Source organism: Neomonachus schauinslandi, chromosome 1, assembly GCF_002201575.2.
Source record: "Neomonachus schauinslandi chromosome 1, ASM220157v2, whole genome shotgun sequence".
NCBI lineage: Eukaryota > Metazoa > Chordata > Mammalia > Carnivora > Phocidae > Neomonachus > Neomonachus schauinslandi.
The window spans coordinates 184,808,878-184,824,860 of record NC_058403.1 but is presented as its reverse complement, the minus strand read 5'-3'; the positions used below and the strand labels follow the sequence as shown (position 1 = coordinate 184,824,860).

Below are 15,983 nucleotides of genomic sequence, written 5' to 3'. Positions count from 1 at the left end.
GATAGCCACAAACTTGACCTGGTTGATGCTGAATCTTTCGTAGAGCTGAATTCATGAATGTTTGGTAAGGTCATTATGTTACCAAAAATTAAAAACTTTTCTCCTGGGGAAAAACAGTAATATTTAAAATATAAAGATTTTCTTGGCCAATGAAATTGCTTCAATTTAACCAGTCTGTACTCACAGGGGATCTTCTATTTCATGTTGAAACCTTCAAACTTTGAAGCCTCAGAGTCCTTTGGAACACATAGAGTGTAATGGCAATAAGGATCTGTTAGTGTGATTCCATGGGCAGGTATATACATGCACAAAAAGACTGCCAAAACTTATTTTTATCTCTTCATCTAAAGCAGATATATCTTGGCTTCAGGATTTTCCTAGCTAAAGGAAATATTCAATACTTGACAAGAAGGTTTTGTTGTTGTTTGTGTTGTTGTTGTCTTGGGGTGGGTGGGGTTTAAACAAAGTCATGGGTGACTGCTGATTTACAAAAGAAATTTAAGAGAGCCATATATTTTCTTTTGTACATTTGTTAGACAGGTGATGAACATGTCAGATGATTAGTAATCTGGGATTTAATAATGAAAAACAAATTCAGTGACGCACTATGCAAAAAGAGTGTCTCAGCCAATGGAAACTAAGAATGGTAAATGGGGTTGGGTAAGATTGTCAAAGTACTGAAAATTTCAGTCCAACAAGGTCCAATGACTGGTGTGAAAGTGGGCTTTCTGGATTCAGGCCGATGGATCGCTCCCTTGTCTCTACTGTGTACAGGTGGAAATGTGGCTGGATATGGTTAGGGCATGAAGGGGGGGAGCGGCGGGGAACATAAATATACAGATCAGGTGGGGAATATCCAACACTCAGAGGAAGGAAATGTGCAGAGTTTAGGGTCGATAGCTCATTGCCTGGTCCGGAGCAATAAATATGTGGAGAGAGAATGAGTGACAAGATTGACTTCTACGCTTTTGGGGCACCTGGCCTGTGTATAGTTTCATAAATGGGCTATCATAATTTCATCAGTAGACTTTCAGGCATTTCTACAAACATACTGTGTATATATGTTTGAGTAATATGTGTAGAATGAGGTATTTGCATTTTGATAGTAAATATGCATAAGCTACTATTTTTTATTAGTTGGTATTCACATTTACCCATCAATTTGCAAATTCCTCATCCTATGCTTATTACCCATTCGACACATACACCCACATACACACATCACACACTTACATACATTTTCTAGTAACCAGACAAGCCTGCACATTAATACAAATCTGCAGGAAATCCCACTTGGGGCACATCTTTGAAATCTCTTGCTTTAAGAATAAAGAACATTCTTGCTATGAGGCGAGAACATTGTCCTTTGCATGGAATACTCACCAAATCTAGGGGAGTTCTAGCTGTACATGACATATGATATAGACATGAAGTAATTCCCACCAATATTTTTATCTATTTTCATTTAAAGACTGTGAATGATTTTTATGTTTGGAGAAATCCAAGATGCTTAAGCTAGGACCACCTGAAGATTTGTTTTGATATGCAGTACTCTTAGACTGACTACAATATATATTGGTAGATACACATAAAGTGTACATGTGCATGCAACCATTCTAAGTGTGCACACATGTACACAGATATGTGTATGCCTGATGTATATATACAAACAGTATGTTTAATAAAACCTTTTGCAATTTTACTTTAACATGCAACCATTAAAATAAGCAGGTTTAGGATCCTTTAATCTAGGATGCTTGATCTTCCAATTAACCCATGTAGCAGACTTCCATTTACTATTAATTAGCTGCAATACGATTATCTATAGATCAAGCCACTTTATTGAGACATGACGCTGTTTTCTTCTTCATTTGCATATCTAACTGACTAGCTAAGTGGCAAAAATGGTGCTAAAAACAACTTCTCTAAGATGTTGTCTTTAAAGAAAATATTGTGCAAAATCCTCTAGCACGTCCTCCCTCCCCCCGCCCCCCCCATCAGAGGTCAAGAAGAAATTTGTGCTTAGACATGATATTTTTTTTGTCACTTCTGCTGTCTTGAAATGGATTGCAACATCACTATCACCCAATCTTGTACTAGCTGGAGCACTGAAGAAGGGGAGCTGTAACTACCATATACTTAGTAAACATTTCATACAACAGAACTGAAGCTCATAACATATAAAAAAAATCGTCATGCAAAATGTTATGCAACAACAATGTTATTTTGTGCTGACATTGAGATTTGAAAATGTTGCATATGTCAGACATAGCTAGACAAAAAAATGTGGACATTTGGAAATAAATGCTCTCTTTCGACTGTCTCAAAACCTACAGTGTCAAACTTGAGAGCCTGAGCCTCAGCTTAGTGTTCCAAACCGAAACAAAATTTCAAGAAGAAAAATGAACAGAAAAGCAAACTAAACTAAAAAGCTGCTGAATAAAGTAATGGTAGAAGTTTACAGTACTTGGTTTTGGCCTAGGCATGCCTTTGAGCCTCTGATATAACATGCTGGTCTGCTTTTGGGTGGGTGGAGGAGGCCCAGGAGGTGGCGGGGGAGCTGCTCAGGGAGGTGAGGAGAGACAGTAAAAAAAGGAAAGAGACAACGTGACTTTCACAAAGGTGACCAGGAAGATGATAAAGTCTGAAAAGAAAAACCAAACAAGCAACAATGATAGAACACAGACGGAGGACTGCTGCTTTCCTGGAGTTACTGCAGTATTACAGAGGTGTGACATTGTGTGACAAGGGACGGGACTCTTACCAGCGTCACCCATACTGCCCTACCGAGACACTCAGAGGCTGAACGCAAACACTGGATGCCTTTCTCCAGATGGATACACATGAATGATGATGGCAGCATCATTGACAGAAAGAAGATACACTTTTGTTCAATGAAGAACGCCTCTATGTGAATAGCTGCTTCCTCTTCCCAGTGATCAGACTTGACGGATTCATAGCTGGAAGATCTGGCTTCTCACCCTCAATATGCTACTTAACTTTCTCATGTAACCTTCCACCTTCTCCTTAAACCTCTCTGTGCTTCCGGTTCCTCAGCTATGAAGCGAGAATATTAGTATCTTTCTTTACATACCTTGCGGGGCTGATGATAAGAGCAAATAAAACAGTGCGTGGACAGATCTCTGTAAAGCCTAAGGTGCCTAAAAACGTTTACTGTTCTCTCCAACACTGTGAGAAGGCAGGAATTAATTGCTTTACAAAAGCAGATGAAGGGCCATTATTAGTTCAAGTGAGCTAGGGAATATTCTTGCTCCCTTTGTGGAATTTCAACATGTCAAAATCTGTCATTTTGGGGAAAAATGTGTGGTATCTGATTGTTTCCAGCTCATTTAATTATTTTCAATTTGGAATTCTCGTGGCTTTTATATTGTGGGTTGAATCATATATAAAAACTTGCCAGCTTATCAAATATGTTACTTGCTATTCCAAATGTTAGAATACTGTAATCAGCACTTGACCCATCTGTCATGTGGTTTACGATAACAGCACAGCAAACATCCTATAACAATAGCCTCTCCTTCAATACACACACAGAGCACTATCAGCTTCTACAATTCTCTCTCTTTAATGAGTGTCTCATTAACCTTAGACCTGGTCCTTTTTAATAGTTCCTCATTTATAAAGCAATCTGTATGGTGAGGGGGGACATACTACATTGCCAAGTTTGCTTCTTGGTTTGCTTGAATTTTCAACTGGGAAAATGAATTTTACTGCAGGCTTATAGGAAATGGAATTCTAGCAACATTGATAAAAATATAAGAAATAAGGCTAAATATAATATTCTGGTAAAACCATCTATTAAAAGAAAAAGTTGATGAGGTCTTTTGCTTGTGGGACCACCTCAGTGTTTTGAATGCAGGACTAAAAAAAATATTTACCAGTCTCCTCTTATTTAAATCTTTTGTTTGGAAAATACTGTGCCTAAGTAGAATTTGGAAAAATCAGTGTTGAATTAAAGCTATTTAGAGGACGGCAACTACTGATCCTTTATAAAAAAGTACTCCATATTTTAATATATTTGTTAAAATCTGGTTTTCCACTTACAGCTGTACTGAAAGTTAGGTACATCTCTGGTAACACATCTTCATGGCTCTTTCAGTGAATGTGTGTTACCTGAGCATGCAATTCTCATGGCAACTTCTTACCCAGATAGCTGAGCCTGTGTAGAGAAACACTTGACCTGGTGGTTTATAAAACAATGAAGTGTCCCCGGGCTGATCCAGAACCCACCCATGAGGCAGCCGATACATATTTCAGCTCAGTGGGTCTTGATGAAAATTTGTAAAGGGATTCCCTCCTGCCAACTGCCTGTCCAGAATTCTGACAGTGAGGTTTGCCACCATAGAAAAACACGCTCCCTATTTTTTTTCCTCGCAGAGCAAAACAAAAACATCATACCTTGGTTTCCAACTTCATTTACCCAATTACCATTGCTCATGTTTACACAATTAAATCTGCTTGGCTTCCAAAGAGAGAGTTAAATGTGACTGCAGAAAAACAAAAAGAGAATTCCTCTGCATGCTCAGCTAAGCCAAGGAAGAGAAGCATCCAGGAGCGAGAGACACTCCAATTAGCCCTTAAATAACCTGACCATCTCTGCTTCCAGCGAGGGAATTGCCAGTCCCTGAAATATCATATGAGAGATGGGTATGGTTGATGGAAAGCCCACTTACCACCAACTTCCAACCTATTGATGTGTTGCTGAAGATGACAGTGTTAGTATTATGCTATCACTGGAAATAACTAGCCTGTAGCACTTTGCTATAATTTGGGAGTGGTGGTGGTGATGGTGGGGGGGGGGGAGACAAGAGCTAGAGTAGGAATAGAAAGCTAAGTACATTGCCACGACCTGCTTTCCAGAGTACCCTGCCTCTCTAAAATGATGGCTCCATGGACCATACATTTAATACAAGGCTATAATTCAGCATAATTTCTTCAGTGAGGTTATCCGTTATATACACTTGATGCCTTGCATCTTCATCACTCCCTTTCAGAAGATTTCATCTCTAGCACAGTATAAAGTATATGGTAATAAAGATGTGGATGAATCATGGGTTGTTTTCTCTACTATTTTCCTGGTAGCCATCTTTCTCTTCCCTATAAGGCCATGGGTGGCATGGCCTATCCATTCTATCCCCAAAATGTCTCTTGATTTTTTCTTCCACTGTATTAGGTCATGTGCCCACACTCTTGCTGAGGGGGTAGACATGCAATTCATCTCATCATCTCTACCTCAACTGTTGCTAAAGACTGCCAGCCAGCCTTTAGTCCCGTTCCTCCTCTGAAGTTCATTGTCTATGTAGCAGCCAGAGTGACCTTGTAAAGCACACATCTGAGCCTGTCATACCCCTGCTCAGAAGCCTTTATGAGATCCCTTCATAACAAGAGCTATACCTTCATATGCCATAACAAGAGTGCCTTTATAACAAAGGTCCACCTCCTCTGTTGATACCTCTACTTGAGCACATATGGCCCTTAAAAATAGCAAATCATATTCAATGTCAGTCTCTACCTATGCCCAATGAATTTGATATTTCTAGGGGCTAAAGAAGTTCCTGGCAGGACCCTGGGGCTGGTCCTCAAATACTGGTGGAAGGAAATCCTCAGTGGATTCTACCCAGTGCAGTGCTTTCATGGAAAAACAAATACTCTGTAGTTGCAATATGCTTATAGCTATACAATAACTTTATCTGTTACCAAAAGCCCCTGGCTACTTAACAAATATACTAAACTAAATCACTGAATAGTAAACATCATAACTTAAACTTCCAAATCAGAGAACAACTTCGGGTGTCTTGATGCAATTAAAAATGATTTAAGATCATTTAAAATATTTTTATTTAAATTACATTGCATCAACAAGGAAGAAATAATGCTATTACAATATGTTTCTTCTCTAGTTTTGTATCTTTGTACCCTAAATCAGGCTTTGCTCTTAAGACTGAACTGTTGCACTTAAGAAAAATAAACTTAATTTTGGATGGACACAGTAGTGGACATCTGTTATTCAAGTATGTACAGTAACCTTCCTCAGGAGAATTGCCTCTCTACTCCACATGGTTCTGGTGGGAATGTCAGGCAATAACTTCCACAAATACAAGGGCAGTCATATGAGCCAAGCCAGGCCAACCACAGCACCCCACTTGATCATGGGTGATATGATTGGTTCAGGGATTAACATGTAACTCAAGCTGGGCCAATGAGGCCCTTCTCTGAAATACTATACAATTGCCTGGAAAGGAAAATTCTTATTCTTCTAGGGTCGTCTGCTAGGATAAAAGTCTGGTGCCATCTATAGCCATGTTGTTCCCAACCCCTCTATCATGACTCCCAGTCACATTAAAGAAGCCTGCCAGCAGTTGGAGAGATCAAAACACACTAAAATTCTTTATCCCTGAGTCCAGTTCCTCCATGCATTTCGTAGCTACATGGGGGAAAAATTCCCTTCTTGCCTAAGCTTTTTGAGTTTTTTGTTTTTGTTTTTTTTGTTTTCTTTTTTGTCACTTGCTATAGTAAGAATCCTGCTTTAATGATTAAATATCCATGCAGTCCCCAAATAAGCTTTTATGTATATGATCACAAGCTCTCTGGGGCAGGATCCTGGGGCATTTGGAAGGATGGTCAATAGAGGCAAACACTTCAACAAGGACAGGAATACCCCAGACAGTTCTTGGGGAATCAGCCCTCGACTTCCAGGACATCTCCTCTTGGGAATGCTTCAAAGACCCTGGCTTAGGTAAAATCTCCTTGTGCTGCCTTCCTGCAGCACCTTACATTTCCCTTTACATTTCAGCAGAATATAATTACTTGTTTTACATTTGTGTTCTCTACCTTATTATAAGCTCCCAGGTAGGGAGCAAGGCTACTTTTGCTCATTGCTCTGGTGCCTGGCAGAGCTCCTGGAACTTTGTGGGTATTTAACAGATATATGTAGAGCTTTATTGCAATGTTTTATTTTGAAGTTTATGATAAAACAATAAATGAACTTCCCCCTAGATTTCATTGACATTCCAATGGCAATCCCTGGGTCAGTAGCTTCAGCATCATGTGGGAGCTTGTTAGAAATGCAGATTTTTCAGGTCCCACCCAAGACCTACCAAATCAGAATCTACGTTTTTAACAAGATCCTCAGGGACTTGTATGAACATTGAACTTTGGGAAGTATTGTTTTATATTCTATTTCCGAAATCAAATAATATGTCTACACTACACATCTGGATTTAGAAGTTTCTTTTTAAATAAAATAAATGATAACAGCTAATATATATAATGAGTATTTACTATGTGCCAGGTAGTGTGCTAAAAGCTTTATTTGGAATATGTATTTTAATCTTGCCAGCAACCCTTTGGTGGAGGAACCATTATCAGCCCCTTTTACAGAAAATAAAAATGAGGCTTAAAGAAACTCATTGGACCCAAAATAGTGATTTAAGTTTTTGGTGTAACAATTCCTGAGTGCTCAGGCTGGTTCTGAAGTAGTGTTTTCTTGGAGCTGTACATAAAGGATGCTAACTGGACATCATCAGCTGTCATACTGAAAACTCATGCCAGCTAATGGATTATGGGTGGGGCCATTATCTTGTGGCTGAAAGATAAGGTGGGCCATGGGGTGGGGGCTCCTGAATATGTGCAGGACCTTGGACCTATGGGAAGTTTGACTGGAGATAGGAAAAGCTACAAAGTGTTGACTACAGAATCTGCTTGGCAGTCCTTTGGATGTGTTTGACCTGCTCTAGCAAGTTTCTGTGAATTGTAGAGAAAAACAAGTCCTCAGTTCTTTGGCAATCTTAGAGAATCTCAACTGCTCAAGAAGACTTCCCAATGAAAGGATTTTGATAATGATCTGGTCCCGAAAGGACTGCTCTGGTTTCTGTTTGTTTGTTTGTTTTTTGTGTTCTTCCTGGATCAAAAGTTGTAGACACTTTGGAACTCAGTCACTGAATGAATGGATATTGTCCAAATTGGAAAGGCTGAATGGTGGAAAGAAACAAAAAGGGATGTTTTTGAATTTAGAAAGATCTGGGTTCAAATCCTTCTTGAGAACGTCACTTATTCTCTCTGAATTTGTAAAAGGGGCAATAATGAAGCCTTATTTATAGGACTAAAGTACAGATTGAATTAGATCCTCCATGTAAAGTCCTCAGCATAGTGCTTGAGCCCATAGGTGGGCTATCTATCTATCTATCTATCTATCTATCTATCTATCTATCTATCTAATCATATAATTCCTTGGCATATTTGAAGGAAAAATTGTTTTATTTCAAGTTCCAGTAGAATCCTTATGATGCTCAGAAAATTATGCAAGTATTTAGCCAAGAATTGAGGCAAAACAGCAATAGTAGTGTAGACTTTCTCAGAGCTTACTGGGTTCAGAATGTGTGACAGCTTAAATGAAATGTATTTAAAATTATAGAATTCATTTGCAGGAGTCACAGTTTTTCTTTCATAGAGTAGCAGCCTTTTACATCATTTTTTTAAAGATACTGTAATTAAACAGAACATTTAATTTCTAATAATGCCACCAGACAGAAAGCATAAGTCTACCAAAATGCCATATGCCGAGTCCCATAGCTTCTTGAAGCACAGCCTGACTAAAGAACTCTGTAGCTGTCCACCCCAGTTTACACAGGTGACTCCAGCTGTGCCCTGCCCCCTCCATCAGTTGGTTTTGCATACCCATCTGCATGTTTTTGCTTTGTTCCCCCTAAGAAAATTGAAGAGGGAAGGGGAGGGTAAGAAAAAAAGATTTAAAGGTCAGGGAAGAAGCAATTACGATGATTGTGATTTAGGTCTGCTTTGCCTAGAAGAGGTCCAGGACATACCAAGCTTCAAACCATCTCTGCTTTGACCTTAACCTTTTAGGTCTAGTTTTATTCTCTTTCTGCTACCCAGTTCTTTCTGTCCATCATGGTATGGACAGGATGATTTTTCTGGAATGTAAATTACCAAGCTACTCCCTTGCTTAAAAAGCCTTCACCTTTGGAAGTGAGACCTGTGGAGTTTTTCCCTTGAAAAATCCATATGCATGCAAACATTGGCATAGATTCCAGGTTAAGAACCTCTGGCCCATGAGATACAATCTGAACCCCATTATTAAGGCATATATCAGACCTTGCCTCCTGCATGCATTGCCATCATCAGCACCCATTACTGCCATCATTGCACCTTGTCTTGCAATCACACTGAATTACAGAGTATTTAAGAGTGTGGCCTCTGTCTGGGCTCAGGTTCTGGCTCTACCACTTACTCTGTTAGGAGTGTGTTTTTAACCTGTGCTTCAGATGGCTCCTCTCTAAAATGTGAATAATAGTAGTATCTAACTCATAAGGGGTTTTGAGGATTAAATGAATTAATACATATAAAACACTTATACCTGGCACATAATACACATTGAATAAGAATTAGCTATTTTTTTAAACAATTAGCTATTTTTATTAGCTATACAGTTTTGTGCATTTGCACATATTCTATCTAGGATGCCTTTCCACTTTCCAATCCCAGCTCCCTTTCACTGATTCTGATTTATCTTTCAAGATGCATTCAAGCTCACCACCCTTGTGGAAACGTCCATGGTTTTCTGATAATGCACTCTTACACATCACTCTATCTAATTGGTGTTACCGTGTACTGAATTTGTAATTTACACTTAGACACCCATTTGCATATATGCTCTATAAGGTTAACAGCTACTTCCCTCTTGTTTACTAGTCCCTGGCTTTCACAACTGTACCTGGCATATGGTAGGCTCCCACTAAGCACTTGTCTAATGAATGAATAAATGAATGAATGGATGAGTGGACGGATGGATGGATGAATGAATGAATGAATGAATACCTTCTCTTTCAGGGAGAGAAAGGCTCATGTGTTTTGAACATAGGTTTGTGAGTCTTCAAATACCTCTTGCTAGCTTGGTGCTTGGCATGTGCACAAAACTGCTTTCTGAATTGATCTGAAATGCATTCAACTTTGATTAAATGAAATATGTTTCATTAACTTTTGAGGATTTTTTAGACTTAAAAACAATGATCAAAAGCATGTATTTATTAAAGTTTTAAGTTAAAGCTTTCCTCAAAATATGCTCAGAAGTTTGGAGACCAAACAAGAAGAAAATTTCCAAAGCCAGAGAACTCTCTAAGATCTTTCCTCTCATGAAACTCCAGCAACAGCCTGTGCTCAGCCACCCTCTGCGTGCATCCTGTCTCATCACACGATACGTACAAGAACAACATGGACACAACTTCTCTCTGTCTTGGCTGATAAACATTCATCAAAGAACGCAAACTTCTCATTAGGGCAGAAAACAGAAAAAATAAATGAAAAACAAAGAGGAAGAGTAGTTCGGTTCAGTAACTTTTGTTTTTTTTTTTTAAGCACATGAGGCCAAATCACTGAATCCTGAAACCAAAGATGAAACGAAGCTCCGCAGCAAACCAGAGTTCTGTTCCTTCAAAGCTTATGCCTTTACATAAATTCTGCTCTATAGAGGTCAACATCTAATGGGCAAGAGATATAGTTAGACAGCACAAATTAACTCCTTAAGTATCATTGCAACTCCACATCAGTCTTTGGGAGCCCATACATTAAGGAGCTCTTAAAAACAGAAACAAAAACAGAAACTCAATATAACTCAACAGTCCTGATAGTTTATAATGCATATACAGTTGGTTCACCTGCATCCTTTTGATTCTCTATTTGAAAGAGAGAGCACAACAAGGAGAGAAGAGAGAGAGAAACAAGAACACATATGCAGGATTAATGAGCAAATGGACCAAAATGCCCCCCACTTATGTGTGATACATGATATTGGAAGGAAAAGGTTGCCCTTGGGTTCCCACCGCCCCGAAGTGTGGGGGCCAGCAAAAAAAGGCTCCTTCACAGAGGTGGAAAATGCTGCACAAATAGAAAATTAGTAAAATTAAGTTTAATGTGAAATCAAGCTATGAAACATACACAAACTCTCCAAGTGACAATTAAGTCATATGTTCTAGCCAGAGCTTAGAGGACAAGGACAAGTCAAAATCTCCAGAGAGAACAAGGAAAAGCTTCCCAGCTTGAAAGAGAATAGACAGGAGGCATATAAGATCTAATTTTTACAGAGAATGGACCACCTTGCGTGATCTTATACCCAAAATAGTTTGACATCTTAAACATGGAAAAGAAGGCATGATTTTGCCCCAACTGTCCTTTATCTGACACCTAACGCATTGCTCCCGGCCTAGCGGCTACCTTTTCATTGTGTACCAGTGACAAGCACTTTACAAATTGGGGTTACACACAAGCAAAGTAAAAATGCATTCAGGTCACAGACAGAGAATAACTGAAAAACTTACGGACAAATCTGAGTTTACCACAAACAAATGGCTTAATTGTCTAACCTGTTTTAGGCTGATAAAAAGTGACTGGACTTCTCACACTGGGTTTCACAGACAGAATCAACAGACAAGCCAATGCTAAAAAACTTGAAGCAAGGAGAGTGAGTTGGTTTGGATCTGGATTTTCTTGAAATAATGAAAACAGAAAGAGTGAAGACAGCATGGCGAGGAGGTGGTAGGTACTCACGAATGGTTAAATCCATCACTTGGGAGGCCAAGCAGAAGACAGGATGCTCATACATTTCTCTCTTTTTCCCTATAAAAGAGGATTTGGGCATGCAAGAGGCTTAGGTCAGAGGTAAAGAGGTTAAAGGTCATAGGTTAGAGGAATACGTTACATTAGCTCAAAGGAAAATAGCCACAGAGTATTTTGGGATAAACACAGGATAAAAGAAAAAGGAGTTTCAAAATTGGAGATCTACTGGATTAACCATTCAGCATGCCGTGAGTCACGAGAGAGATTGTGACCATGATTTTACACGTCTCTTTAGAATTGTTTGCAAGAGTACAATGACCAAAAACATCATGAGTAAAGGGAAACAGAATTTCATTGATTTAAGGCTCCAAGATACTAAGGATTTCAGACTTTAGTATCTAAGGCTCTTGAGGTATTTCTTCATAAACATAGTCTCCAGCAATATCACTACAACTTCTTTCCAAAATTCTCAGGGGACTAAGCTGTTAGTGCTCACAGAGGGGCTCAAATGTAAAAATGTAAGATTTCTTTTCTGAGCATAGGATCGGAACCTTGTAAAAGAAAGTTGTTTGGTAGTAATATCTTCAAAGCTGCAATGTCTCAGCCTACGGTGGACTATGTTCATGAAAGAAAACCTGATACATGCAGCCAGAGGATGTTGGGTTGTCTGAATTAACAATCCCAGCATGCTTTGAAATTGGTGTCACAGCCACTTTTGCAGAGGTAACATCACAAAGTGGCTGAGCCAATCACGGACAAGGAAGGAGAGAAGCAGAAGAGAGCAGGTAGTGTGGAATGAGGTACTTCTCTGAAAAGAGAGTTGGAAAAAAAAAGATTGGTTTCTTCAAAGAATCCCCAGACCTAAAAGTCACAGTGCAAAAGATAATTAACACAACCAAGAAGAATTGAGGCACAAAAGGAAATTACAGATCAGCTGATCTACTTTGGAAATGAATGCATTTTTACTTACATATCTTAAAGTTTGTTTTTGGATATATTTATCTGAAAGAAGAGAGCAGATCTTACCAAAAGACTAGTAATAGCTAGACCAAGGCCTACGAGGCAGCAGCCATGGCAACCGAACGTTTCTTGATCCCATCCCATCTCTGGCCTTGCCTAGAATTATTAGGTACCTGGTTGACTTTACCAAATACAACCAATCATTATGTCCTGGGAAGGTAAATGCTAGAACAATGATTTGCTAACATAGCCCTTTAATGATCTTCTTGTTCCTCTATTTTTGTCACTCATTACCAAGTCAAGAGTTGATAAACATCCTTTTAGTGCCCAATTCTTAAGTGTTTCTCCCTGGGTGCATAGCAATGAATTCATTACCACTGGTACACAATTTGCATTGTCAGACAGACAAAATTGAGAGAGGGAGGACATGTAATGTACAGAACACTGCGATTTGACATGATCTTAACCTAATTCTCTAAGGAAACAAGGACTTCAGCAGGGTAAGTGATAGGGTTTTGGTGGTTGGTTAGACTTTTTTTTTTTCCCCAGTCAAGTCCTGAAGGCAGACAATGGGCATTTGCTGGTTTTAGTCAGGTGTTTCACATGTGAGAGAACATCAGATTCCAGAATGCGGACACATTGAGTTTTGCACACAGAACTTCCACATTTATACACTTACACCACTGGTCAAGTTGGGTGTGGTTTTCAAATCACCCTATAGCAGCCAACAGGGTAACAATGAAAAGTGATTAATACCTTTGCAAATGAATAGGTCCCAAAGAACCATATCTTCTCAAGTAGAGTTTACTCAAAGTGTCTTTTGGGTGATTACTTGGTCATCAGTGCCTGCTTCCCTAAAACTTGAGAGGGCAGTGGTAACAACCATCCTAGGTCTGGAGCAACAAGATTGAATGAGATCTAAAGCAAACCAGGAGCCATCAGAGACAGCTGGACACTAACCTGCCATCAAGTTTGAAATGTTACCAAAAGACAAGATACTTTCAAGGGGCAAGAAAGAGTTAAGCAAAATCTTGATGTTTCGTTCCATGCTTGTTCTACCTCCACAGTGCTTTGTTTTTCTCTACTTAAAGAAGTTAACAATCCTACAGAACTCTTTCATAGGAAAACAGTCACAGAGCAAACTTAGTGACGACACAGACTCTCAGGAGGACCTTAGTTATCTGACCACATCCTATATTCAGTATTCTTCCCCTACAAAGACTGTTCCCTGCACCCCTGTTCTTCATTCATTTATCTGGCCACAGCCAAGGAAGCGTTCACATTTCAAGTGCTTTCAAGTTTCAATTTAACATACTCAGATGGACCACTCTTTTCTGGTGCCCATTAGAAAAGACAGATTCTTCTTCCCCAGGGAGGTATACCAAAATTTAAATTAAAAAATGGGGGCAGAAGGGAGCCTTACCTTCGATTTTAGCATATTCTGATAGCCGGGAATAGTTGACTAAAGCAGCCTGCTCTAGACATTTCCGGATGACTGTTTTTACCTCCTCTTGTGGTACTGGGGTCACGATATCTTTCATCAAAACCTTTCAGTGGAAAAAAAAAAGATTATTAAGATGGTTCAACCAAATGTGTTACTCATTTATATTTCTTAAAGAGCTCAAGTTTAAAATGAGTTGTGAATGCCTCCTTGCGACTTAATATTGATTGAGAGCCATCGTTAAAAAGAAAACACAGAACTGCAATGCACAGTTAGGATGGCAAAGCCCATCTACGAATCGGGGAAGGGCCAGGAACATATCTTCAATATATGCTAACTATTTGGGAGTCTGGAGATAAAATATCTAGAGTTTTGGCAGTTTCCTTGCGTTTATTCTGGTATTTGATGAATGGTAAACGAAGCTTTGAAAAATGACAAACTAGGTCATTCAACTACAATATTTCATTACGATTATGTTCGTGTCTGTATCTATGTAATCTGTCTTTTACTTTCATTCTTACCCTTTCCAAGAGTGATAGAGTAGCTTTTAAAGCACCTTCAGGTCGACCAAATGGAAAGCAATACCTAAAAAAGAGAAAATTCTTCAGGTTGCCCAAATATATTACATTTTAGCATGAAATATGCTGCAATTTGATTCCTATAGCAACTCTTTCTGAGGAACAGAAAATGCTTTTTATTTTGTCACGTTGTGTTATGTTAATCTGAATTCACACCATATATGTGTGTATATAATGTATATATGTGTATGTGTGAATAATGACTAAAGAGAGACTCTGCAAATGTCTGTAGCAGAAAAGAATATTTAGAGTGATGACATAAGGCTCTGTTTAGATTTCTATTGTGAAGGAAAACCATTTGTTAGCTCACATGTGACCTTCTATATGATTATAGAGACCAGCAGTAAAAAAAATATTGGTTGAAATAGGCTAAATCCAAACACACTTACTAAGTCTCCAAAGGATTACTATAGGAAATGAAGGAGTGTATTTTGAGCAAGTTTATAATTTTGCTAAGTGTCCTTCCTTGACTGTGGTTTTTAATTGTTATTGGATCTTTTGTTATTGGCAATACCTCTTGCATATAGTGTGTAATCAATAAAAATTTGTCCAGGAGGATTTTGGTGGTGCAGATGGAACTATGTCATGGATTCCTAAGAGTTTTTCAGGCTGTCGCAGATCCTTCCAGACACTGTTCCTCATGGTACAAAGGGACCAGCAGAGGCAACTTAAACTCAGAGTATGTCCTATGCAGGTGTCGGTGGGTGGTCTAGCACAAGTCCTTAACTCTCTCAGCTTCAGTTTAATTTATATTTAATGGGGATTATAATAACGACCTTACCAAGTTGTTCTGGGAATAAAAAACTGAGTTAATGCCTAACTAGCCTCTAGTCCTGTATCTTGACCTGTGGGAAGTGTTTAATAAAAAGGAACTGTTTATTTTGTTATTTTAAACGTTCTTACTATTTTTGAGTTACTATTTCAGGATTTCTAGTCCAGAACCACCAGTGCAGCATTACAAATGTCTGATTTGCTACAAGGGAGAAGTGGGCTATGTGGTGCAAGGCTGAAACCTTGGACACACTCGCTGTCTTGCATGTATGGGGAAGAGTCAATCTGCCAAGTCTGATCTAAGTTTCTCTCTTTTCCTGCATAGACAGCTAGTCCTGTTTCTGAGGCAAGGGAGAAAGTGGAGACTCTCATGTGGGTACCACTGCCTTCCTTCCCTGTTCATATGATCTGATTCCCAGGACTTTTCACTGATATAGGAACCTTGAAGTAACTTCACCTTCAACTTTGTAATAGATTTTATTTTATTTTATTTTATTTTATTTTATTTTATTTTATTTTTGTTTTTAAAGATTTTATTTATTTATTTGAGACAGAGAGAATGAGAGAGAGCACATGAGAAGGGGGGAGGGTCAGAGGGAGAAGCAGACCCCCTGCCGAGCAGGGAGCCCGATGTGGGACTCGAT

At 38.9% G+C, this 15,983-nt stretch overlaps 1 protein-coding gene across 7 annotated transcripts in view; it reads right to left on the bottom strand.

Annotated features, from left to right (window-relative positions):
• The window catches only part of CADPS (calcium dependent secretion activator), a 467,508-nt gene that overhangs the window by 102,654 nt on the left and 348,871 nt on the right, over positions 1 to 15,983 (bottom strand). For 3 of the 7 annotated variants that reach the window (XM_021695232.1, XM_021695233.1, XM_044916725.1), the window contains 2 exons: positions 14,512 to 14,575; positions 13,973 to 14,096 (listed from right to left, as the gene is read on the bottom strand). In XM_021695232.1, the coding sequence (XP_021550907.1) occupies positions 13,973 to 14,096; positions 14,512 to 14,575 (188 nt within the window). Of the gene's footprint in view, positions 1 to 3,899; positions 3,909 to 10,691; positions 10,710 to 11,580; positions 11,650 to 13,709; positions 13,722 to 13,972; positions 14,097 to 14,511; positions 14,576 to 15,983 lie in introns of all 7 variants that reach the window. The other 4 variants (XM_044916715.1, XM_044916729.1, XM_021695231.1 and 1 more) reach the window with 3 other exon arrangements.